This window comes from Aythya ferina, assembly GCF_964211825.1.
Source record: "Aythya ferina genome assembly, chromosome: Z".
Lineage (NCBI taxonomy): Eukaryota > Metazoa > Chordata > Aves > Anseriformes > Anatidae > Aythya > Aythya ferina.
In genome coordinates this window covers 59,846,727-59,874,350 of record NC_140299.1, presented here as the reverse complement: position 1 = coordinate 59,874,350, position 27,624 = coordinate 59,846,727, and the positions used below count along the sequence as shown (strand labels likewise).

General features: G+C 35.3%; 1 protein-coding gene and 1 long non-coding RNA gene across 2 annotated transcripts in view; both read left to right on the top strand.

Moving 5' to 3' along the window:
- FBXL17 (F-box and leucine rich repeat protein 17) overlaps nt 1-27,624 on the top strand; it is a 310,952-nt gene that overhangs the window by 15,681 nt on the left and 267,647 nt on the right. Inside the window, exons 2-4 of the mRNA XM_084503911.1 lie at nt 1,616-1,738; nt 4,055-4,312; nt 4,976-5,107. Of these exons, the coding sequence (XP_084360037.1) occupies nt 1,616-1,738; nt 4,055-4,312; nt 4,976-5,107 (513 nt within the window). The remainder of the gene's footprint in view (nt 1-1,615; nt 1,739-4,054; nt 4,313-4,975; nt 5,108-27,624) is intronic.
- Nucleotides 11,795-15,059, top strand: LOC311426990. The gene is made up of 2 exons (XR_014687148.1): nt 11,795-12,155; nt 12,883-15,059. It is a non-coding gene; the product is annotated as an uncharacterized lncRNA (long non-coding RNA).

Below are 27,624 nucleotides of genomic sequence, written 5' to 3'. Positions count from 1 at the left end.
GGACTCTTTCACATTTTGCAGACTGTATTCCTTTACATTTATCCTGATGCTATGATTGCCTTTTTTCTTTGCAGGATGACTTGCAAAATAAAGTTTGTTTGTGGTTACAGAGTGTATTCACATTTAAGTCTTGATAGACCTTTTCAATCTTTTTAGCAATAGTACTTCTGAGGAAGTACTGAATATAATAAAAACAACAGCAGCTTATGAGCCTGCTGTAAAGTTGCAGTTAATTCTTTGCTTTGCAGGCTGTTACGGCACTCAAAACCTTGGGGTATAAAATGTGAATTCTATGTTAAATACTACCAATGCTTTGATGGGGTATAAAGTGTGAATTCTGTGCTTAGTTTTCTTGTATGACACTGATTTGCTCTGCTGATTTACTTCACCATCCCATGCCCCTTTCCCCAAAAACTGATATTCTAGTGCCCTTATGATGTTTTATTTCTTTACTGAATTGAAAAGATAGGAGAGGTCTTCCTGAATGATTCAGAGAAGAAACAAGAACACCTTTCTTTACTTCTTTGAGTACAGATTGGGAGAAGAACTCACTGAGAGCTGCCCTGCAGAGAACTTGTGGGTTCTCATGGACAGAAGACTTGTGGGTTCTCAGCCACCAGTGTGTGTTTGTAGCCCAGCAGGCCAACTGCGTCCTGGGCTACGTCAACAGAGGGGTGGGCAGCAGCTGTAGGGAGGTGACTGTCCCCCTCGGCTCTGCCCTAGTGAGGCCCCACCTGGAGTGCTGCATCCAGGGCTGGGGCCCCAGCACAAGGAGGATGTGGAGCTGTTAGAGCAGGTCCAGAGGAGGGCCACAAAGATGATCAGAGGGCTGGAGCACCTCTCCTACGAAGAAATATGGAGAGAGCTGGGCCTGTCCATCCTGAAAAAGAAGAGGCTCCAGGGCGACCTCATTGTGGCCTTTCAATACATAGAGGTCCTATAAAAAGGATGGAGAAGGACTCTTTGCTTGGTTAGATAATGATAGGACAAGGGGAAATTGTCTTAAACTAAAAGGGGGTAGATTTAGACTAGACATTAGGAGGAAATTCTTCACTGTAACAATAGTGAGGCACTGGCACAGGTTGCCCAGAGAAGCTGTGGATGCCCCATCCCTGGAGGTCTTCAAGGCCAGGTTAGATGGGGCCTTAACCAAGCTGATCTAGTGGGTGGCATCCCTGCTTATGGCAGGGAGGTTGGGTATAGATGATTTTTAAGGTCCCTTACATCCCGAGCCATTCTATGATTCCATGATTCCTATGGCTAGCAAATAACCCATGCAGGCTACAGTTGGATCTAATACTGTATTTATAATTCTTGAAGTGTGCAATCTCAGAAGCACATTCTAAATTTTGTCTAAGAAATGAGCACATAAGTAGGACGTGTTTTGTTGTGGGTTATACCAATGTGACATACTAATATTGTCAGCTGTTGCGGTGTGTAGGTTTTTGTTATTGTCCATGACTCATCTAGTTGGGTGCAACTTCTAGAAGAGTCAAGCATTGCATGCTAATATTTCCCCATCTTTTACACAACAGGTTAATAACAAAAAAAAATTTGTCTTTCAAATATGATGTCTTCTGATAAATAATACTTTTTTTTTCCCCTCTCTTTACAGATATTTTCCAATTTATCCCTGAATGAGCGTTGCCTTTCAGCATCACTAGTGTGTAAATATTGGCGTGACCTGTGTTTAGATTTTCAGTTTTGGAAGCAGCTGGATCTCAGTAGTCGTCAACAGGTATGAAGGCATTATCGGGGAAAAATAGTGTTTGGATGACTCAGCATTTGTTCTCAGAACTTGTACTTCTGACAAAAGGCAAACAAAAGAAAACCATTAAGTGGTGGTACCTTTGCTTTCAGTGAGTTTCATACTAGAGGCTGAAAATGTCAGAACCCTTATATTAACTGTTTTGACTGTAGTTTCCTCTGATTGTCATTAAACGGCATGAGCACAAGTGCTGTTTGAAGTGGGTTACGTGTCTCAGGTCTACGTCAGGTAGTGGTAGATACATCCATAAGAGCTATCAGATCTTATATTGATTGAGAGATGTACTTGTAATTTTTGAGGATGCTTTAGTATGAACAATGGTTCTCCAGTTCGTCCTTGCTCTGTTCACTTTAACAAGTTTTGATGATGCTAGTGATGTCTTCTCCTACTGAGAAGACAGATTTTGTCTTTCTGAGATATATATATATATTAGCCAATCCTAGACTTAATATTTCTGAGATTCATGGATTTTGTTTAGTAAGATTCTTACAGAGCCTAGACTATCTTGTTTGGAAAAGTTGTTTAAGGGTACCGGTGTTGTTTACTCATCTATGCTTCTTGTTACTTTGTTAATCACAGAGGTCTGTAAAAACAATTTCTTGGGAGTTTTATGAAAATAATGGATGCAGGGCAATGACTGTTGCAGGTTCCCGTTTCAAGAAGCTGTTCATCTGTGTTGGGCATAGGATGTACATGGGTTATTATTTTCAGATCACCAATTCATGGAAAACCATACAAGTTGTCTTGCTTGTAGAGTTACTAACTAACATAATTGTGAAACACTGTGAAAAAAACAAGTATTAGATTGATTTTTAAGTAACTCCCAAGCACACTTGGACCAGGGATCCATTTCCTTTTGTTGCGAAAGTACTATGTGTCAAATCACTTCCCTCTTCATTGTCTTGAGATGTAGCTTTATTTCTAGTACAAAGGGTTTGTTTGTTTGTTTGTTTGTTTTTTTAGATTTTTTGGCTATTAGGTGTGTTAGGATCTCATTGAATTTTATCAGTTTTGGCATTGCCCTAAGAAACCTGTCCTGGCAATTCCTCAATGAGCTCTTGAACAAGGTTAAGCACAATTATTAACACTCTGCCTGTGTGGAGAGTGCTTGGTGTCTTTTTTTTTTGTGTGTGTGTGTGTGGGAAGCTGGAAGAGATGTTGTATGTGTTTTGTTATTTGTTTGGTAGGTTTTTTGCTTTTTTTTTCAATTTGTCATGTTTTCTAGCTAACAGCTGTCTGATGAAATAACAGGAAAACAGATCAGACTTGCTGCTAATGGAAAACAGTCTGAATGCAGCAAAGAAAGTGTTTGTTTCTTGACTATATAAGAGAGAAAAATGGAAAGGATATATGTTCCTCTCTGTTGCTGTCTCCAGGCTTTAAGCTAAATCTCATCTGTGCTAAATGGCAGATAAAGTATTGTATGGTTTTGTTAGACAGACTTTTTCATATACCACCTCAGGTGTTTTGAAATTAAACTTCTTTTCAAAGCAAGGGAATTTAATGTATTTTGTCTTACCTGGTTTGGTTTTGTTTGTCTTTTTTAAACTTACATGCTTCAGCATGAAGAATATCTTACCTTTCTTGCTTGCTTTGTAGGGCTGGCATCTTCTAAAATTATTGACATGTTAGTTAACAATATGTGCAGGCACAAAGCAGATGGAGTCTTTGTTCTTCAAAGGAACTCTGGGAAAATAGTGGATGTATCTTTGATTTAGTGGTCTTTCATCTGCTAACATTTAAAATGTACAAGTATTCTATTTTTAAACTGAGCAAATCACTGGAGGAAATGTCTGTTAATGAAAAACCTTTCTTTCTGTTATGGTGTCCTTTCCTTCTCTTCTCTTTTGTTCACTGGTACCTTGGGTTACTGTTTTCCATTGTTAAGAAACCCATGGTCACCTGCATCACTAGTATTTCCTGGTTGGCAAGCAGTTTTTGGATGATTGCCAGGGCCTAAGTAAAAAGTTGTTGCATTTCAGAGACACGTAAATCTTTTACTCCTCTGAAAATGCTACTTTAGGTAAGTAGAGTGCTGATACAGAATCCTTCTCTTCTGAAGGGTGAAATTCATTTCCTATAGAATGTGAAGAGGACTGCAAGCATTGGAGCAAAATTCTTTAAAGTTAGCTGCAAAATTGGTTATAGCAATATGTTTTTCATAAAGCATATCTTTCCATTATTTCAGTAGCATATGCAAACATCTCAGAAACAGTAGTTTTGTGTTAATGGAATAAAAGATGCTTATAGATGAAGTTAAATTTGAATATTTGGTTTTGCTTGCAGGTCACTGATGAACTGTTGGAAAAGATAGCATCAAGAAGCCAGAATATTACTGAAATCAATATTTCTGATTGCCGCAATGTATCTGATACAGGAGTATGCATATTAGCATGTAAATGTCCTGGACTACTAAGGTATACTGCTTACAGGTGTAAACAGCTTTCCGACACCTCCATCATCGCAGTTGCCTCTCAGTGTCCACTTCTTCAAAAAGTGCATGTAGGCAATCAAGACAGACTCACCGATGAAGGCCTAAAGCAGGTAACCACCCATTCCACACATTACTTTCATATGTTTAGTCCTTCAGCTTCTTAGCAAATACAAACAGGGATACGGAGGAGGAAGGTAACTGTTTCATGGATTTAATAAGGGCATATATTTTCTAGAGACCATATATACCTTTTATAGAGACAGAGATCAAATCCTTTCAAAGTGAAATCTCCAGTTTACCTCTGGCTCATGGAGTTTTACTGGACTTAGTTACTATTTGGAACCAATATTAAAATAGCATTCTTTGCAATGCAAAACCATGTGATTGAGACTTTTCAGGTATGCAAGAAGATTTCATTCTTCTATTAGTAGTGTGTAGGGTCAGCTATGAAGTAGTTATATTAAATCATATGTCCTATTGATGGTCTAGTATACAGGCATTTTTATTTGCTTAAATATGCCCTATAAATTATGTAGTTTCTATGTGCAGCTTTTAGCTTCTGTTTGTTGACTGTAGTTAGCAATGTCATTTTGTCAGGTGTATAATTATAATCTTTCTTGTTTGTATATAGTACTTAAAAATCTGCAAATAAAGATCATTTTTAAAGGGGGAGGGGACAACACAAAAATCTTAACTCCCAACACTTCCTATCTCAGTCAATACTGTTGTTTTTCTTTATTTTTAAATACTTGCTTTGATTTCATTAATTGCAGCTGGGTTCAAAATGCAGAGAATTGAAAGACATTCATTTTGGGCAGTGTTACAAGATCTCAGATGAAGGAATGATCATTATAGCTAAAGGCTGTCTGAAGTTGCAAAGAATATACATGCAAGAAAACAAATTAGTAAGTACATGTCAAGTTGTTGTGTTTTTTGTTGTTTTTTTTTTTTTTTTTCCTATGGTATTTGCATTGTCAAAACTTTCTCTTTTCATCAGTTTAAAACTTCTGTCTGAATTCACTGCTTTTTGGCAGTGAGCTGCTTACAAATTTATTTTAGCTGTAACAACTTTGATTCTATAAAGATAGCTCAGAAGGTGACTTGTAGTACATTTTAAACTAATGCTATTCCAGACACATACGAAATTTTTCTTTTTGACATGACATTCCAGGAATAACAGTTTGGGAGATGTTTGTGTAGGAGAACATTTAGTTCATTGAAGTGTTTCTTTCATCGATACCAATATATTTTTCTACAGTAAAATATACATTTGTATAAACTTAAAGATTTCAGGAAGTTGGGTTCTTGACTACAAATAAAACACTGAATTTCTTTTCTTGAAATATGACATTTTCTTATCAAGATGCATTAGTGTGTCCATACTAACAGAAAGAAGTTGTTGAGGGGTAATACAAGTATCTTTTGTCCTAATTATAGTAAGTGATCTCTGAAGTAATGCTTTTTTATGTTCAGAGTCAGTTTCTACTAAATTATATAGTAGAGCATTCGGTTTATGCATTTATTCTTGCATGTAAGTAGAAGAATTTGCCTGCAGCTGAATTCTTAACTTTCAGCTTATTGTTAGGGCTGTAACCTTTGGTTTGAAAACGGCTGAAGTGGAACAAATAAGTTATATATGCTGTTTTTTAACATTGTACACTGATTCATCGGATGTTTGGATTCAAATAGACAAATATATTAATGCCTAAGGCAGTTCATTGGAGAAATTTGAGAAGGGCTTCTATTTAAAAAACTAAAGTTAAAAACAAACAAACAAACAAAAAAAATGTAAGAATTTGAGAAACAGGAGATAGTGGCCAAAACAGGAATCTCAAAAAAGCTCACAAGTAGAAAAATTGTATTGTTCCTAGTCCCCTTCTCCCCTTGGAAACAAAACAAACTCTTCAGTCTGTCAGAAAAGGTCCTTGTAATATCTGTTATGATACCTGGAAGGTGGGAAAAAAAAAAAGAACTGAAAGGTCTGAGATGCTTAAGAGGAAAGCTTGCTACTACAAAATTTAACTTGAAGAAAGGTAGGGAAATTCAAAATGCTACGTATTTTTCATTAAAAAAGGACGAACCTGTGCATCTTCAAGGTTTGCATGAAAGGTTATGCAATTTTATGTGAATATAAATTGTACAGTATATGCAAATAGCTACATATATGCCTGATCACTGCAAAATATGTGGACAAGATATTGATTTGACCATCTTTGTCTTACACTTGTTGCTGTTGAAGTTTGTATTCTCTATATAGCCTGAAATCTAACCCAAGCTAATCTTTAGCAATTAAAAGCTCTGTGGTTTTATTATCCGAAAAGTAATTCTCCGTTGCAATGGAACACAGGAAGGATCTTCTTATTTTTAAGACAACCAGGAAAGATGTTCTTCACTTAAGCTTTATTTCCATACACAGGTATTATTGGAAATGTAACTTTAAATTTTCATAAGAAATAAGACAAAAATACTTACTCTCAAATTAATAGTTTTTTTTAATTATTTCGTCACTTCTGAATGCTTGTCAAGTAACTTACCAAAATTCACTCCTTGCACAATTTTTTGTGAATGTAGTTTTTAAATTAATTTTATTTAAAGCTACTGCCCAGTCTTAATTTTCAGAAAAAAAGATAAAGATTTGGAAAACTGTTCAGCTTGCTCAGCTTTGTTCAGGTCCTGTCTGGTGAAGAATCTTTTTTTTTTTTTAAAAAAAAAAAAAAGCGTTCTTCAATGATTCCACTAGACAGCAGTCTGCTTCTACTTCTACTGAAGATGATGGTCTTTCCACTTGCTTGGGGCAGGATATTTTCAAATCTTGCTGTTGTGCAAGTTTAATGTCTGAAACGATAAAACGGTTAACTTGATGAAGGAAGCCAATCTGTATTTGTTATTGTAAACTAACATTTTTTCACCTTTCATAATAAAGCAAAGATAAGAATTGTTTAATAATGTGTAGTTACCTTAAAAAGAAGTAAGGGTTGATTGGAAATGCTAACTGACTGCTTGTTTTATTAATTCCTGTGGGTTGCTTTTGTTTTCAAGACTGCCTTCTAGAATAAAATCACTGTTAATATTTGCTGTAGCACATCTCATTTCCTACTCTTATAGGTGGTTTGCAGAAGTGTGTGCGTATGTTTTCATCCTAAATAATTTTTCAAAATCGTAATATTCTTTCTTTTTTTTTTTTCTGTACCAAGAAAAGTGTGCTTGACATACAGCCTTGGTGTGTTTATTTGAAGTACACAGATTGTCAGTCTGCTTAGGAAGAAGATATGTTTTTCCCTTTGTAAATAGCATCCACTGCTTTCATGTAAATTCTGTATATGAAGTCTGCATATTTTGTTTTTTTCTTCTTTCTCCCTTTTTTTCAGAGGTGCTCAAAATCATGTGAATCTTACGGGCAATTTGTACTAATTTCGAACTAGAGTGCATTACAGATGGTACATGATGGCTGGAATTTCCTGTAGGCTTGTCTCAGGCTAATGGATTTTATACTTCAAAAATACATCTATCGAGAGGCAACCAGCAGCTAAATAATGCCTTTGTGAGTGTTACTTTACAGTGAAATGTGGATCAGTGAACACTGTTCAGTTGCTTCATCTGTTGCTAAGTAACTCCATTATCAGACTGCTGAGCAGAAACACAGAGGGAAGAATTTATGTTCTGATTGTTTAATATACTCGGCATTTCACAGAAAAATAGACTCCTTTCTTTTTTGAAATCCTGATCATGTAATGGTAATAGGTGAAAGCTACAAATAATAAATAGGTAGAAAGGATATGTGAGGAGAAAGTTAAGAATTGCAAGGCTTACAACACAAGGTTGTTTGCATAACTGTTTATATCTCTTCAAAATATATTTATTTTTCCTCTGTCCTTTGAATAGAAAAGTAATTAAATGTAAAGCCTTCTTTCAGAAGCATACTGCCCGAATTAGAAACATAGCAAAAACATTTGCAGGCCTTTTGAAGCATGTCTGAAGTACACTGAGTCTTTCCTTATCTGTTCCCAAAAAGTTTGATATAATCAAAGTATCTCACAAATTCAGTGTAAAATGAAGAACAGATTATAACTTTGTCCAGAGAAAGCTGGGGAACATTCTACCTTCTTGATTGATTTTTGTTGGACTTACTGTTTTCTGGTCTTGGCTGGAATTGAGTACTCTGAGCATAAATTTCATGTTTGCCTCATATGAATGATTACTGTGAGTGAAGCTGTTGGAAGGTGAATTGGTTAATTTCATTATCTGTTTTTTGTTTCTTTTTACCAACGTCTTTCAGTCTTTCTACACCAGAGTAACAGTACTTAACTTCAGTTGAAAAATCAGGAAACTGTTCCAAATTAACATGCAATATTTAGACTGAGAAATGGCATGGAGCTGTACTTTAATCTGAATTGTTGATGAAAATAAACTGTTCTTCATTGTAGTCTTTCCTAGGTGAATGGAATCCTAAAAGGCTTTGACTTATCTGTGGCAGATGGAGAACAACTTAGTGGCTACTGTACACCTAAATGGAAGCTTTGACCCCAGAAGCAGTTTTATACAAGCTTCTCCATTTCCTCATTATGAATAGACAGAGATTTGGCAGCCACATTTTAGAAATGGGAGAATCTTTTTCCTCATAACTACGTAGATTCTGCACCGTTGAGTTCTTTCTCACTGTCTTTCCTTAGCCTAGTGGCTTAATGGCTAAACTTATAAAAGCAGTGGTTACCAGAACATAGCAGGTGGGAGTTACAGATTTGCACTGCCCTACTCCACCTAGTGTCTCTGTTCTTTAATGGTGAATTAAATTTGGATTAGGAGAATGAATTTCTACTAAAGAATAGTGCAGATATAGCTGAGGTTTTAGGTGGTGTGAGAATAACAGCATTCCTACAGCTATGGCTTCTTCCCTTCCTGTGTTTTATTTTTAAGCTTATTTAGGGGTTTCTGGGTAAACAAAAACTGGCTGTGTGGCTGGGCCCAAAGAGTAGTGGTGAATGAAGCTAAATCCAAATCCAATTGGAGGCTGGTCACAAGTGGCATCCCCAGGGGTCAGTACTAGGGCCAGTTCTCTTTAATACCTTTATCAATGATGTGGATGAGAGGATTGAGTGCACCTTCAGTAAGGTTGCAGATGACACCAAGTTGGGCAGGAGTGTTGATCTGTTTGAAGGTAGGAAGTCTTTACAGAGGGATCTGGACGGGTTGGATTGATGGGCTGAGGCCAACTGTCAGAAGTTGAACAAGTCTAAGTCCCAGGTCCCGCACTTTGGCCACAACAACCCCATGCAGTGCTACAGGGTTGGGGCAGAGTGGCTCAAAAGCTGTGCAGAGGAAAAGGATCTGGGGGTGTTGGTCCATACTCACCTGAACTCACCAAACTCACCTGGCCAGCAGTGTGCCCAGGCGGCCAAGAAGGCCAGCGGCATCCTGGCTTGTATCAGGAATGGTGCAGCCAGCAGGACCAGGGAGGTGATCATCCCCCTGTGCTCAGCTCTGGTGAGGCTGCACCTCGAGTACTGTGTTCAGCTTTGGGCCAAGAAGGACATCGAGGTGCTGGAGTGTGTCTGAAGAAGAAAGGCAACGTGGCTTGCCTAGAGACCAAGTACTATGAGTAGTGTTTTAGGGAACTGGGGTTGTTTAGCCTAGAGAAAAAGAGGCTTGGGGGAGACCTTATTGCTCTCTACAACTACCTAAAAGGAGGTTGTATTGGGGTGGAGGTCATTCTCTTCTACCACGCACCAAGTGATAAGACGAGGCGAATTGGCCTCAAGATGCACCAAGGGAGATTTAGGTTGGATATTAGGAAAAATGTCTTCACTGAAAGGGGTTGTGAAGCATTGGAACAGGCTGCCAAGGGAAATGGTTGAGTTACCATCCCTGGAGGGATTCAGTAGAAGTGTAGATGTGGTGCTTATGGGCATTGGTTTAGTGGTAGGCTTTGCAGTGCTAGGTTAATGGTTGGACTTGATGATCTTAGATAATCTTGATGATCTCACTAACAAAAAAATGGAGTATTTGCGAATAGTCAAATACTTATCATGTCATTTTAAAACACTGACTGGAATCAACATAGTATAAAAATCCGTAGGACGAAATAAACTTAACTCTTACATTTTCTGAATAATCGCATCATGTTAGATACATAACTTGATTTATTCATCCTTATGTGTATTACTAAGATTTTTTTTCTTCTTTTTCCTCCTGTTCTTGTTTGGAAATCAATTCTCCTTTTTTTCTTATGAATCATCTACAAACCATTTACTTCAACAGTGTATCCTTTGTGCATGACAACAGTGCAAACATGTGGAGAGGAGAAAGTACGCTGCTTTGAGTTTAGTCCAGGCAAATTGCTTGAGGGGGAGAGTCAGACATATACACTACATCATCTGGTAATGTGAACTACTGGAGTTTAGAGTATATGGAAATCTCACTTTTCCACTGATAAATGAAAAAGGGGTTGGAAGAAAAACATCCTTTTTTAATACGACTTACTTTCTCCCTCACCTAGTTCATTTTTTTAATATATAATTACTTCAAAATGTTGTTCTACTTAAGAGAAATTTTATAAAAGTTATCATTTTACCATGCTTCTTTGTGAATACTTTCCCAAGATACTTTCTAACTAGAGTATTTGATTGTTTTGAGGTTTTGAAAAGAACTGTAGTTGTTCCAGACTTTTCCTTTTTTACTATTATTATTAAAAACTCATGTTCTCCTTCGAAGTGTGGTTAGACATTGAGCACATATAGGACTATTTACTGCATATTGAATATGACACCAGTACTGAGTCCGGCCACTCTACTGAATATCGTAGCCGTGGACAATGGTACTTCATCTTTTTATATTAGAACTTTCTAAAGCAAAAATTTCATATGGATAATGTTGGTACTGTGCACTAATCATGATGAAGTATTTGTAGTACTTAAGTTTGTCAACCATGCTACTGACGTACCAAAAACTACTGTTGTACTACAAAAATAATGTTCCATGCTTTAAAAACACACTCAGTAAACAAAACTAAGTTGAGATATGGGAAAATACACTTTTGTAAATGTTGAGACATCTGTTCAATATTAAAAGCAGTCTTGAAAAGTTAATTTTTCAAGAAGCTTCCATTTTGTTACATTCACTGTGTTTCTTTTTACAACAAAATAGAATAGTTTGATCATTTCTTCAGAAACCTAGGTGTTACAGCCCTATTTCTTTAATAGAATTTTTGCTTTTGTTCAGAACTGTTGTATTTTGACTTAGTTTTTCAAATCCTGTTCTTAAGGTAAAGCATTTGTGCTGAGCTTGATGTTAAAAGGAGGCAGAAAAAAGTCAAGTTATGTTCTTATGCATAAATATGTATTTTCTGTAAAGGCACTTGAACAGGTGTCAGGTTTTTATGCTTTATTTAAATATTTCTGTAAATAATTTGGCAATAAACACATTACTTCATACTCACCCTTAGGTGGCGGTATTGACTTTGTAGTGGTAACAGATCTCAAAATCCTTCATACAAGTGAATTGCCAACACACAGTGCATAACTTCTGAGTATTGTACTGCTACTAAATATCCTGTTTTCTCTTCGGTTCATCTGTCGGGATCACTAAGTTGTTCATATGTGTCTCAGAATGTTAGCAATAGGTTTTATAACAAAGCTCATTCGACTAAATAGTATTCAACTTTGGCAGTATAGTTACTCACATTCTTGTGGAAGTACTTCAGAAAGTTTGCTATGTGTAGTTCATTAAATAGTAGCAAAGAGGAGGGAAAGAACTGAATAGAACTTTGGGATATATTTTATGTTTTGTTTGTTTTCTAAATAGAATGAGAGCTAAGAATGTAGGATGGAAATGCTCATATCTGTGCTGAATATACTGAGTATAAGTTGAATGAATCAAAACTGCTGCTGGCTATCCTGAGTGAGACCCTAGAGAAAACCAACTCTACTGTTCCATGATTTGCTTTTTACCTGTTGCTAGGTAAGAACGTCTTCTGCAGTGATAATGCTGTTTTGAACTTGGCCCTTCTTAAAGGCCAAGGTCTTCCGGGGATGCATATTCAAGAATACATCCCAGAAAACTTGTGGCCAACTACTGACTATCTTTAGAAAATAAATCCTTTGTTTTCCTTATTGAAAACAAAGGGTACTGAATCTAATTAGTTATATTACTTTTGTGCATTTCTGTCTAGTATTGTTCTATTATATAGTGCATTTGGTTTATTTTTAATAACATAAAACAAAAATGCACTGAATGTTTCACTCAAGTTACTTTTCAAGGATATGTGTCAGGCAAACCAATTCTGTTTAAGCTACTAATGTCAGGTATATTAGGAGCCTTTTAAAGTAATAATTTTCAAGTTAGTGCATAACACCGTATTTGGGGTTAATATGCAGCGTGTTCTCTTAAGTTATATTGAAAGTATTTTTTGTGTATTGTTCTACAGATATCTTACTGCTGCAGAAGGAGATTTTCCTTAAGTGTTGCAAGCTGTTGTGCTTTGATTGTTTTGTTTTGTTCATTATTTTAACCTTCCTTCATGTTTCTGTCCTTTTCTTTGGTTTCCTCTTTAAAATATGTCTTCAATAGGCAAACTTAGTAAATAGGCAGGTGAAACAAATTTTTACTTAAGATAAATTCAGTATTTGTGAAACTCTTCAGACTGACAGCATTGGAAACTGAAGTCTTCTTTGTGTCCACTGAACAGGTACAGCGTGAGCAGCAGCAGTGCAAGCTTCACCACACTGCCCCACCAAAGCGCTGCAAACCCTGAGCTAGAGAGAGATCTCTGTAGCAAAGGTTAAGAGGCTTGTTCAGTCTCCATGCTCACTCAGTCTTTACAGTGGCTGCCAATGGGAGTACTCATTTGTGATAGTGGATAGATAACCACATCACAAAAGCACCAGGAACTGGACTGAAGGCACCAACTTATTTGATAAAAACTACAGAGGATCTGTCAAATGTTTAACTTCAGTTACTGCAGACCTGAGCCACTGGTAGAAGTGAATGGCTCCAGGTCCGATTGCCAATTCCCTGAGTTTAGTGCTTCTCTAAATACTAGTGCAGCTTCTCTATGTAGCTTCACTATACTATGCAGAAACTAAATGTGTACAGACTGTAATTTTTTTGTAAAGTTACTTGTGTACAATTTTCAAATGCTTGGCTGTACATACAAACACCATGGCTTAATGTCAGCTGTATGATTTCATTATTTTGTGCCTTTTTCTTTTCTCTATATAAAAAAATGAAAAAGAAAAGCAAACAAAATAGAAAAAAAAAAAAAAAACAAGTAATACATTTAATGAGCTTTTTAACAAATTACTGGATGTTGTGAGTTGACTTGTCATATATGAGTGTGTGTGTATATGTTTTAAAAGCAGCACAATTTGATTTGTAGTATGTATTGTATTACTCATGTTTTCAGATGTTTCTGGTAGGTTAAAAACAGGAGTTAAAAAATAAATGGTGAACTTCTATTTTGATATGAAATTAGGTGTTATATCACTGATAGTTCTTCAGGCTTTCATTTGTATTACTAGTTGTCATATACATGTTTCACATGTATAAAAAAATGTTTTGTTTTGTTTTGCTTTTTTAGATTAACTGTAGATTATCGTGACAAACACTGAGGATTTGAATAAAATAGGAACTTAAAAGTGCCTAATGCAGAACGTTTTTTTCTACATTTTGGTCAACATTTCAGTATAAGATAATTATTCATTTGATACTTGCAGATGATATATTTGCATATCATTTTAAGGTTAAATATATCTATGTATACATTTAAATGGTATCAGCTAATGCCTGTACGATAATGACTAACATGTTAGGGAATGTGAACATCAGATTTCCAATGTACTGTAGTGAGTAATGTTTTCAATATATAAGATTCAGGTACTAAAAATACAAACATAATTGGATGGAGGTAATGTGAAAAAGCCAAAAGCAAATTGCATCAAGGTGGGAGTTTTAAATATCAGTCATTTTTATGCTCTCTCTGTAGTTATTGAGAGAGCCATTGCATAAAGTAATTTAAATACTTACCAAAGACAATGGCGGTACAGAAATGAGTAGCATTTGTAGGGTATTTCTGTATTTCCAGAGCATGCAAGTTTGTTTTTTTTTTTTTTTTTTTTTTTTTTTTTTTTTTTTTTTTTTACTTATTAAGCACTCTACCAAACTGGAAATAGAAACTGAAAATATAATTAGTAGTCAGATCATAAGATGCATAAACAGTTTCTGTATTGTTGTGGTGTTCTGTTTAACTTGACCTGTTAGCATTTTATGTAAAAAGAATGAATGCAAGTAAAAGCAAATTAATACAAAATTGCAATAGCACTTGACTTCAAAAGAGGCTTTTACTGAAGCAATAAAATCTTTGCAATAATATGTAACTGCTATACCAAAAAAGATGTATGTGAAATTATATTTTTCTTGGATTCTAGTAATTAATAGATTTTACAATCTAATCTGGTTACTAAAGTGATAAATTTTTACTGAACTAAGCAAGATGTTTAATTTTCATTAGTTAGAGTAGATATATATAAATTTTAATGAATGTAATAGATCTTGAATTCAACTGAATTAGGCACTTTTTTGTTTATTTCGCTGCTTTTTGTTTTTGAATACATTATTTAAACCTTAAATTTGATTTAAAAACTTGTGAGCAGGGATTGGTAGCTGGATATGGAGCCTTTTTGATTGCTTGATTGTGTTTAATTGCCATTTGAGTCCAGTAACCAAGAATTAATATACTTCTTTAATAACAAATAGAATTATGTGATACTAGACTGAAAAACTTTTCAGTAAAATGCGTGTTTTTATAGATTGTGTGTGTGCTGCTAGATATTAAAGACACCTAACTTGAGTTGTAACATAACTCCATTTTCTGTAGTTCTTGTTGTTTGATTTTTTTTTCCTTTTGCTTTGGCAGGGCTGAGGCAAGGGGTGGTGGCTGTGGTTTTATTTTTAATGTAGCAGAAAGTCCACTTGCAAATTCCAGATGAATGACTTCTTTTGTGGGAACCTTCTTCATGTGTTAAGTTTGTATCTTAACCCACGTTGTACTTGGTAAAAATCTTCAGCCATTCCATTGAGGTTAAGTAATAAATCAAAACTGATAATGTTGCTTCCAGTGAGTTGTGATGCTTCTTGCTGAAAGAGATAGCAAGTATGATGCTGTGAAGCAAATTTTTAAAACTGTCAGTATCATTATTTAAAAATGCTGGTAATTTGCATCCATCAAAGATAATACAAATATGCCTTTATATTTATGGGACAAAGACAAGATTACATACAAATAATGAATGACAGACAAGAATCTTTGTTTATATCAAATAACAGCAAATTCCAGTTGAATTTATCCTTCTGAAGCTAGAAAAAAGAACGTTGCATTTCTGAAGCTGGATGCAAACATTCTTTCTCCAATGAACCTGACTAACTGTTACATAGCTTAAAGTATAAGAGATCAAACCTCACGTTTGTAGTGGAGGAAGCTCTATAGATGCCTACATTTCCTCTCCTCATGCTGGCCAATGTAGCCAGTATCTGAGAACAAATACATTCCTTCTTGGATGTCTTGAGGTGCTCTTCCAGGTAGTTGTGTTCACCAGAGCACTCCATTGTTGGCATGAATCTACAGAGCAAATTGAATGGGCATGGAGAATGAACTGCTGAAGCTGTCCTAAATACTGTCTTTTTCAAAACAGTATTTACTGTTTTACTTGAGCTTTTGAACTGCAGCATCTGTGCCCCAGAGATGTAATTTTTTGTATTTGCAATAAAAAAGCCAACAACTTTTTCTTGTGGAATTATCATCCATATCTATACTTCACTTTGTTGTTCCACTTCTACACACTTCTGTCATTCTAGAAATTTAAGTCTTTATTACTTATTATTTTAATAACTGTTATAATATTATAAATATTATATATGTTATATATACGTTATAATATTATAAATATTATAACATGTTAAAAATATAAATATTATAATAACTGTTATTACAGTTCAAATTTGTTATTGTCTCTCAGCTGTCATTGTTCTTCTAGTCCAGACTGCTAGTGCATAAGAAACTGTTCTCGTCTGGGATTTAGACATAGGTACTGTTTTACTTACTGTATCTAGTCTTTAACAACCTCTTCTGGCTTTAAGAGCTATGGGCAGCTTTGCCCCAGTGGTTTTCCCAGATTCCTTAGCTTAGTGTTCCCCTCTTCTCTGCCCCTCTGTTTTGTATTGTAACGCCACCACTACCACCCTCAATGTGCGTTTTGAAGTTCCATCATGCCTGTTCTGCATGAAGGTTTCCTAAAGATTATCTTGCTGGTGTGGTCTTCAGTCACCAACTTGTGCTTGTTGTCCAGTTTCCTTGCAGTGTTGTGTCCAAATACCTTTTTGTCTATGTAGAGTTTATAGCTGCTTCTGATATTATGCAGAAGTTACTGTTTTGTAAAAATACAGAATTATTTTAAAAATGTTAAGTTTTTGAGAGTTTGGGTAGTAGATATCTGTCTTTCAGGGAGGTTAACTCATGAGTCTGTGCTCATGAGTTGGACTTGATGATCCTTGTGGGTCCCGTCCAATTCCCGTGTTTCTAAACTGACAATAGATTTTGTGAGAAAGACTGAGCTGGTCTTCCATCTCGTACCAGTTTGGTTAACTTACAAGAATGGAATAAGAATGTTTTTTGTATAAACTGTGAAAATGTAAGTTTTAAAAAGAATCTAGGTTACAAAATTATAGTGAAAAAATGTAAACAGTGAATGACAAATGTATATTTGTTTTTAAAATGCTTTCCTGCTTAGGTGTAGAGAAAATGTCTGAGCTGTGTATAATCTGATCTGGAACACAGTAATGGCATTTTGAAGGATAAACAAAAATGGTTGCTACTGTTAATATTATCTAAGTATTTAAATATCATAACAGTACTGGTATTTGGAGGGCTAATTTAGACAAGAAATAAGAATAAGTTTGTTTCTTTTAGGTTTCAGAGTGCTTAACTGAGAATGAATCAAATACATAGAAATAAACGCTCTGAAATGAACTTGCCTTGCTGGTTAGGGCTTAAAATAAAAGGCTTGTGTCACTTGATACTCGTACAGCTCTGGAGAGCTGAGTGCTGTGTAGGGTGGGAAAGCATCTGTGAGCTCTCCAGCTGCTTGCCTGCCATCTGTGAAAACCAATCACGAGCTGTGGGCTAAGCTATGCAAAAAGGGGTCTATCTATCCAGCAGCTTGCTGTTGTTGCAAGGAGCCAGTGGCAGAAAGCTTGCTGCTTTCTTCCCATCTCTGCCCCGTTCTTCTGACTTGGGTGATCTCCGCATATGGGGTGGGGGGAGTTAGAAATGACGCCTGCTGGGCTGGGAAGATGAGCTCGCTGTGCAGTGAGCTTACGAAGGTAGTAGGCATGCCCGGCAGCAGAGCTGATGCAAGGGCATGAGCATCCGAGAGGGTAAGCAGGTACAGGCAGGTGTGAACCCATAAGAGAGCTATCCTGTTTCATTAAATAGCACTGTCAATACCAAAAACTTCCCCACATGAAAAAAAAAAAAGACAGTATATTTCTCATTGTTTGAAAATGTGAATTTCTAAAATGAAATATCATTTGAGAATGTTAGTATTAGGCATTTCTGAAGAAAGTTTTAAGAAGTACTTAAGAATTTTTTTAGGTTTCAGAACTGCTACATGTGGTACTGTTTTTGTCTGGTTTTAGGACTACCTATTGCATCTCAGAACATCTCACAAAATTTCTTGTTCCTATACAAGTTATTCTTGTGTTAATCTCTTTTTTTAAAAAAAAAAAAAAAAAAAAAACACAAACAAACAAAAACAAAACAAAAAAAAAGTGGCTTAAGTAATGTAAAGCCTGAAAAACTCTGCACTGTGCTTATTGCACATAGGTGATACATTCTCCAGATTTTGGTAACAAACTTCCACTAACAAATTAGTATTGCAGTACATATAAATGAGATAGAAGCTGTATGCCAGGGGGCTAAAATTGAAACAGAAAATTATTTTTTGTTAGAAGTGTGACACTAGGTACTTCTTTCTGAGTATTTAAAAAATTATATTAATGGAATATAGACTTGACTGTGTAATTCTTATGGAGGTGTAAGCCTGACCTGCGATACTATTAAATAAAGATGAAATTTTTTTTTTCAATATGTACATGTCAAAGATGTTCTTTCACTTCTGTTTTTTCTACCATAGGAGTTTTATCTCTCTTGGTAAAGGTGTTGCGGATAATCTATTACAGAAGAGTTGCTATAGCTGACCTTTCGTGGTTTTTTGTTTGTTTTTTTTTTTTTCAGTTGTGATACTAGTGCTCAGTGAAATGATGTAAAATTTATGGGACTACTGTGATTGTACAGATAGGTGTCTGTTTTTTCTTGCTGGAAGAGAATAAATATGAATAGTGGATTTTAAACTTGAATGATGATGCTTTCATACTTATGTTATTATACACACTGAAAACAATGAACGTGATCATGCTTTGAGGGAAGTAATTTTTTTATGACATGGTAAAGGTGTTCTTGTTATTCCATCTGTTAGGGCTGAGATGTCCTGTGAAGGTCTGTACACACGCCATTTTCTGTGGTGTGGGTGGAGTTACCGGGAAATTCAAACCCTTTGATTATGAAAGTAATTCCAGTATTTTTGTTGCAGGAGTATTTCAAACAACAAGCTTACTTATTTCTTCCATGCAGGTAGCAGTTTAGCTGCATTATTGCATGGACCCAGTAAGAGACTGGGTAACATACTTGTATAGGTAATTGTTTTCCTCTGCTGTAAACGTATCTCTACGTGGACTGAAAAGAATTATATTAACAAGGAGCATCCTGTATTGGCATGGCAAAATACAGCTATTTTAGTATGTTTTCAAATTGCTGTCTTTACACAGAAGTAGCCATTCACGTAGTGGTAGTTTGGAAAGTAGGAACAGCTCTGATGTATCTGTGATCTACTGTCTGCTGTGTAGACCTTACCTCCCTTAAATAAAATTTGGTTGAGGTAATGCAGAAAGTAGCTATGTTAATAGCTTTTTTTTTTTTTTTTTTTTTTTTTAATTATTTTTACTGTAACCTGGATCTAGCAATTTGCTATGATCCTATGAAGGTGAAGATAGTATAGTTTGTACATCAAATTAGACACAAGTAGAACAGGAGCATGAAGTTCTGTTGTTTGTTTGATTCCAAGTGTATTTTTAAGCTAGTGTTATAATAAGAAATAACATCTAGATACCAGTTTGAGTATTTTATCAGTTCTAGGCTCCTTACCTAGTAACACAAAAATATAAAACATGCTATCATAAGAAACTAATTTCATGATCTGTGAGATGTGGATATTTTAATGTCTGCAGAACTATTTCCACTTATTGTTTAGTACAGTCCTTGAACTGGTTTGAAGATAAATGAGTTGATGTAAGTAACAAAGCATATTAGAGGTACCGTATGTATTTTAACAACAGTTAAAAATTTGGCGTTCATGGTGATGCAAGCGTTTGGTGATCTGAATTGATTGTAGTGGGTTCAGATGCTACTGTCAGTACAGAAATTATTGCAGTATACTGCATGTATAAATGCTTGCCATTTTTAGCATGTTATTTGAAGAACAAGAATTCAAATATCTCATTCTATAATGTGTTTATATTTTTCAAGAAATTTGCCAATAAAAATGTATGTTTGTCCAAGAGTTAGAAATTTTAATACATTACTCTTGAATTAAGCATGCTTTACCTCTTTCTACTGTCTAATGCCAGCATTTTTAGGAAACACTGCTTTGAAAGAAGATAAATTTAGATTCATAAATAAAAGGCAAAAGTCAGATCAAAGATTTAGATACCTTGGCTGAAGTCTTTGTGCCAAAAGTAAATTGTTCCTTTTATGTGGTACTTCTGTTAATGATGTCATTATTTATGCTGGAATCATTTGTATGCTGTGACTGTGTTTGCTAGGACAATTGACTTCTGCAATAGTTACTGTTCATCACAGGAGAGTACAATTCTCTTCCATCTGTTTAATTCTTAAGTAATGATTGTTTCTGACAAATTTTGCTATCTTAAAAGTAAGATTCAATTTCTCTTAATTTATAAAAGTGAAATCAGATTTTTTTTTTTTTTTTTTGAGATAAACACTACAAATTATTTTCTCTGCTGAACTACATGGAGAAGGGAAATGGCCACTTAGTTATTGCTGCTGTTATTACTTGTTAACATGTTTGTAGTTGTCTTCAGAAGATGTATGCTTATGGTTTTGCTTAATTTAAACTTGTCATCCAGAAAAGTTAGGTAGCTCTGTGAAAAAAGTAGCTACTAGTCCTTTATACATCATAAATCTGAGTTTTTGTAAAAACAGCTGCTGATTTTGAAATGAGTGTTATTGAAGAACTATCAATTCATTTAATGTTTCCATCTGTGCATTTTTATTAGCTGCATAAATACAGCACAGTTTTGGTTTTAAGACTGTAAATTTTGAGTTGCTTATAACTTTCCCTCCTTTGGAAAGACATTACCCTGCAATCTAGAGAACGTGTGTTTCTAAGCCAAATGCTGTGCTTAGAAAAGTTTGTTTTCACAAAAAAGTAGGAAATATGTTTTAATCTCTGTATGTGAATGGGGAAAATTATGCTTTTCCATCTTTAATTGGTACAGAAAAACTGAATTTTAGGATGTAAAGCCACCACAATATAACGTATGCACTTTGCTTTTTTATTACCCTCTTAAAAATATAGCTTGGCTGTGTTCAAAGCAAAAATTGAAAAAGAAACTAGTATTCTTAATTTTTCGCCTAGGTTAAAAGCCCTTCATAAAGGACTACGTATACAAATATATGTAGAGCAACGTGTCATGGCTTGGCACCATGGGAACATTTTCTGTCTGGGGGCTGAAAAGTTTAGGTAAGGCTGCCTGAAATTGCTCTGCCTAGATGCTAGGGGCTGCTGCAAGTAAAGGATCAGGCAAAAGCCAATACATTTATTAATTTATTTTATTTTTTTTTCCCATATGTATGTTTATTTTTCCTTGGTGGTTGGAAACTGAGAGTCTTTCATCTAGCAAATGGATGCAACAGTTTGAAAAGAGTTTCCACATTTCTTCCAGAGGCTTTCCATCCCCACAGGGATGGATATTAGTGTAGGTAATGTGCTCATGAACTAAGACACATGCTATAACATAAAACTGCTTTCTTTGGCTGCTCTAAGTAAGATGCAAAGGTTTTGTGTTGGAACGGTTAAGAGTAAAGTTGCTCAGTGATGAGTGTTTTTTTTTTGTTTGTTTGTTTTGTTTTGTTTTGTTTTGATCATTTGGAGAATATAGCTCAGGGCTTAAACAGAGTAAGAAAAATTCTGGAAAGCCTTACTGGTCAAATCCTCAAGATGAGTGAACTGCACATATTTTTCCCAGAAGTCATATGTTCTGTAATATTGAAAAGCTGCTTTATAAAGGGTTGCTCTACACTTCTTTCTTTTTTTCTACAGTTTCCCCTAACGTTGAGGCTAGGCATCATCGGAGGATATGTTTACAAGATTGCTTCTTGTACGTGATGCTGCTATCCAAGCAAATCTAGTCATATAGCCTATTCTGACTTTTCTCTGATGTAGAGGATGAGGACTGGTGGTCACTATCCTAAAACTAACTACGTTCTCCCCTCTCCCCCCATTTTCAGGATATTTTTCAAAGTTATTGCTAGTAGTATTACCTCTGGGAATAAATGTAAGATATTTTTATCACAGAGCATTACTAATTCCTACTATTTGTGGTCTTTTTTTTTTTTTTTTTTAAGTAACCAAATTAATGTAATGGTGTGGAATAGAAGGTCAAAAGCCTCAGACTGGCTTTGGAAAATTTGTTCTTGGAACGTGGTCTTTGGTGTATAGCTGTCCCAAAAGGAAAAAGAAAAACAAAAAGGAAATCAGGTCTTAAAAGTAATCCACTGATAGGAATTGTGAATAAGAATTTGGGATTCATCTGAACAAGTGACACCCCAGCCAGGTATATGGTGCAATGTGAAGTACTAAGTCTCTGCTGGGCTGGGTCTATTTATGTCATAAGTAGACTTCTACCCTCTAGACTGCAGGTATAAATTGACAAGCACATTTTTTCATTTTGCCCTGTGCCCATGTGTATTTTATGAGCATTTACTCGCAGACTTCAGTTGTACGAAACTGTCTTTAGAACAGACAAATGGGTTAAGCAGAGTGAAAGCTAGGAACTGTCTACTAGATAAGTATGTGTGACGGTGCCTCATAACTTTTGGAACTTTTAATTTAACTTACATGTGGTCTGTTGGCTTTATGAAGTCCAATTTATTACACTAACTCTTCAATTTTTATCAACTGCACTAAATTTTTTTATCAGTCAGCTTTTAAACTATTTCTGTATGAATTTATGAAACAGCAAGTGCCAGAATCAGTTGTTAGACTGATACGTGAATTACACAGATACTGGAGCCTTAAACCACTCACAACCCAGTAGCTGCTATTTGTACATGTACAGTCCTTGAATTACTCCTGGAATTGAAAGCATTTTGTCATGCAATATTAGTATGTTATTGCTTGTTTTCCCCTTCTAAACACAATCTTCTATTATGTAAATTATTTCAGTATCAATTTATAAAATGTTTAGATTTTTTTATTTTAAAAATTGCTTAGCCAAAGTAAATCGTATGCATTTATATAGGATGAGGAATTCTGCTCTGTCTGGTGTGGGTTTTTCATTTTTTAAAAGCCCCAACAATATTATTTGGTGAATTTGATTAGTCATTGACAGCCTTTGTCTATATAGTGCAAAAATATATACATATTATATATATATATATTTATATATACCTATATAAGCAAAAAATGTTTATTGAAAGTTGTTATTTTTCTCAAAACAAATTTTGATTTCTATTGTCCTATAAATTATTTGAAGGAGGCTAACTCTAATTCCTTTTCAAATTCAAATAGTAGGTCACAATTATGATGCAACACCATAATTTCCCTATTGTTGTTATTCAGTGAAACTGTGATGCTTTTAAGTTGACTGAAGTGATATTTTTTCCCCTCAAGCATTCCTTCTGTTGAGCACTTTTCTCTTTGCCTCGTATATGTTCACAGTTTTTCTGTTTTCAGTTATTGACACCAAGTTAGTTGAAGGTCAATTTGCTTAGTATTAAATCAATAAATTTTATGCCATTAGGAAGTCTTGCCCTCTACCCAGTAGAAAAATTAAAATTTTGAAAGCATTACTGTTTCTTATTCAGGACAGGAGTGTTAAGACTTCTATGAAGAGAGAAGGTAAACTGCTAGGTGAAATCCCAAAGTTCAGAGCACCCAGCTGAAGGTTAGATCTGTTATGCTTTGTACAGAATAATTATTCTTTAGGATTTGAAATGTGAAGGACAAGCTGGTGTTTTGTTTTGGCGGTGGTGGTGGTTTCTGCCACAACAGTGGTAACGGGTGCAACTGTTACAGAGAGAGCAAGTCATTAGTACAGCACTGAGTGTGTTAGCCTGGATTGCGTGTAAGACAGGCTGAGTCTTGGCATTCTGCTGAACTTGTTCCAATGACTTGCATTCCAATGACTGTGATGTAAAGACCTACCTGAAATACACCCTGCTTTATAGGACTTTATGCTCAGTCATTGTAAGTGCATCTGTGTTCAGCCTGCAGAGTCCGTATGCTGTTCTTTATCTTGTTTGACAGGGAAAAAGTGTCTCTTCTTGCACTTGGTTATCTATTTCCATGAAAGTTTCAATGAACTTTTCAGCTAACTGTTCATGGAAGGTATCAAACAGCCTCTGAATGCCTGCCATCTTTCTAAAAATACTGCCTTGATTATCTTTCAAGATTGTTAAATTTATCTTTGTGGGTTTTTTCATTGTCTGAGTTGTTTGTTTGTTTGTTTTTGTTTCAGTTTGCTTTTCATTCCAGAATGGTTGAAGTATTTGGTTATATTTGGCTAAATTTGAAGTTTCATGTAGGTAGCCATATAGAAATGTGGCTCATCAGTTGGATTCATAGGTGTTTTGTTATATTTCGTTCTGATAAGCCAAGAAGTACTGCAGATGCTTAGATGCTTTTTGCTTCTTTCCTTGGACCTTGCAAATGTTTTTATCCTCTTTATGATTTTCTGGTAAAACTTGTAAACTCATATTTTTATTCAAACCAGAGAGGCATATATTCTAGTTTAATTCTCACAGTTTTGTGTAGTTTCTTCCTGTTATTCTGTTCTGAAGACCTATTTTGTATCCAACATTGGTTCCATTGTATTCTTCCAATAATACCCTTTAAAAACAATAAATAAAAGGTTTGCTACAAAGGTGATGTGGGGATTGACAGTGGCATATTGGTTTAAATTATTAGGCAAAATGTGACTATTTGAAAATAATGATATTTTTTTTTCAAGAGACCATGGTTGTATTGAAACTCATGAGAATGAACGTGTTTCTTATTTTTTATTAAAGTAACCTTAAGGTATTTAAGGTATGTAACCATTAAGGTATGTAACTCTGTTACATACAGCCATATGATCACAGTGCTTTAGCATGCTGAACTAGTTCCTTGCACAGAGTTGGACAAAGCCATCTCTTGTATCTTTGGTTACCTGTTAGTTTTTGTCTAATCTTGGATGTACTTCAGTACTCAGTAAATTTTGATGATATGAATATACTGGACTATGTTTTTTTGGTGGAAAAGAACTGGCAGATTGAGCAGATATATCATTTTTTACATCATCGGCATTCTTTTACTTCATTTCTGAATTGTTCTCAGATGTGAGTGGGAAGGGCAGTATGTGGGATGGTGCTCCACTGATTGATGCGCATGATTGTCTTCCAACATGAAGTACACCAGGCCTTGACAGACGCTGTTCTAGCTCTTCAAATGTGATCTAGTTAGATTATGGTCAGATCACTATTTTTGAGTGGAAAGAAAGGTAAAATTTTTGAGAGAATGTAGTTACAAGTTAAATACTCACTGGAGAGACTGATTCTCAATCATTGAAGTGCTAATTAGACCTTAAGCTCTTTTAAAAGTCTGATTTCAGTTTGGGAAATTAGTTCAAGTTCAAGTTTAGGTCTTCAGGAAATTAATTCCAAAGACTTTTAGTGTGCTCAGTTCTTACTAAAGTATATATTTGCAACACTGTGGAAGTCAGACTTCTTTGTATACCATATCAAATATGCAGTCTTTTGCGTGGCATGCATTTATTATTTTTTTTTAGTACTAATTGCATAGTTATTTAACCTTTTTAGAACGATCTCCAAGTAATGTGATCTAAGATCCTCCTCTCCTTTTCTTTAGCTACCGTTAAAGCACAGAATAGTTCCAAAGAAAAAATGGACCTAAAGAATTCATTTGTTTAACTCTCCAATACTTTCACCTATAAAACAAAAATCACATCCTTCCTCTCACTCAGTCTGCCCTTTGAGTGCTACCAGCCAGCTGGCCTTCAGTGACCTCCTACAACATCAGTTGGAAAACTTTAATAATAATAGTTGGGAAAAAAAATAAAAGGTGCTTCTCAGTTTAACTACAGGACATTCAGTGGCTTTTCTTTTCCAAGGAAAGAGGATTTAAACAAACTTTCCATAACATTTGTTGGATGTGTATTTCATAGTAACCACCATGAAGTTCACTGCATTTAAGGAGACAACGAAGCTGGGATGAAAAGATATAAATTCATGAAGGCTCGGCTTCACAGCTGGCGTATAATCCCCTCTGTTGTCGCTGGTGCCCTGGCCCCGGTACCCAGCAGAACAAAGGGAGCTGAATTGGAAATGGTGGGAGCTGGGGAGCCTCTCGCTGGCAGCACATCTGATGGCCATAGGCCTTGTCAGGGCGCAGCGTGATACCCTTTATTCTGGGTGACAGATGCGAGGTGGGTTCTGCGAGGGGGAAGTCATTACTAGTGTGAGGGCAGTGTCAGATCAAAAGTAACCAGCGATCAAACAAGGTAAAGGGCTGTGGAAAACAGGCTTTCTGTCTGGCTGCAGCACCTGCCAGAGCACTGGGGGGAATAGTCCTTGCGTGTCAGGTTGCGCTGGTTCTCTTTGATGCAGAGAGAATGGCTGGAGATGGAAACTGGAGTGGAGAGGGAAGAATTTCATTTCCCACTTCTTTGGGGCAATTAAAGATGCTTTGCTGTGTAATGTTGACATGAACTTTGCAGCTGACGAGTCTCCGAAAGACCCCTGCTTGAAACGAAACGCTCAGGCTTTCGGTACTCTATTTCCAGCATGGTGTCTCAATGATTAATTTTTCAATGGTGTTGCATTTTGATGACAGAGGAAAAAAACACAACATTAATATTTCATTTTAGTTTCTTGAAGAGAATGATAAATTTTTATAGTTCTGTTCTTCTCCTAAGCTGTTTAATGAATTACTGTATAAAAGTAATTAATATCTTGTGGATTAACTCAGAACTGCAGGATCTGGAAATTCCTTTCGTGTTAATATACTCATTGAGGCATGTCTTAATTTCAGCTTCTGCATTCTGCTCAAAATTTCATTTTTTTTTTCCAAAATTTCTTTAAACAGAGGAGATGTCTAATACAAATACACATTTTTTTTAATGTGTGAAGATTTCTACTGTACTTCAGAATTAAAGTTCTTACATTGTTATGTAGCAATAAAATAGCTATAAGTGATTGCCTATTAAAATTTCAGGTGTGGTGATGATACATTATAGTTGGTGCTCATGGCATAGAAGTACCTGCATATGGATATGCACAACATAAGTAATTTTAGACCTTTGCTTGTTCTTCATGGTGTTTCATCATGCAATTCTCTATTAAACTAACTTTCTGGAACTAACATCCTCATTTCTGCATATTTTTCATTCTGTTAAAGATATTTTACAATACATTTAGTTATGCATGGCTGTCTTTATATAGTCGAAGAAATTACAACAAAAAAGGTTTCTTCTTTTAGGAAGTACATATCAAATTTCACCTATAAATCTGTGTTGTAGTTGTTGGGTTTTTTACTTTTTTTTTTTTTAACTTAAAACACATACTATCCATATACTTATTGTAGAGTTGTCTTGAAAGTAAATTTTAAATGAATTATTTGAATTTTTTTCTTAGTTTATTTAACAATTACATAATCCTGTTTGCTGCTAATTGTAGTATAAATTTTCAGTCTTTTCTAAAGGAGATTTCCAGCTCCTTTCAGGTCTGAGTTTTTTCTGTTTGTTTGTTTTGGATTTGGAAGTATGCGTGTTTGGATATTTCTGATATTTCAGGTGGTTAAAGGGTCCATTATTATGTCTCCTGATAACTTAGAATAAAATCAAAATAAAACTTGCTTAAAAAAACTTGTACAGATTTATTAACAATAGGAAAAACCTTGTATAGTTCAGTATTGACTAAGTGAAATTGAAATGCTTATGCAGCTCAGAAAACATTTGAGAACAGTGCAGAACTAACTGAAACAGTAATATTTGTATTGCTGCGGAGCCTTAAAAAATTTCT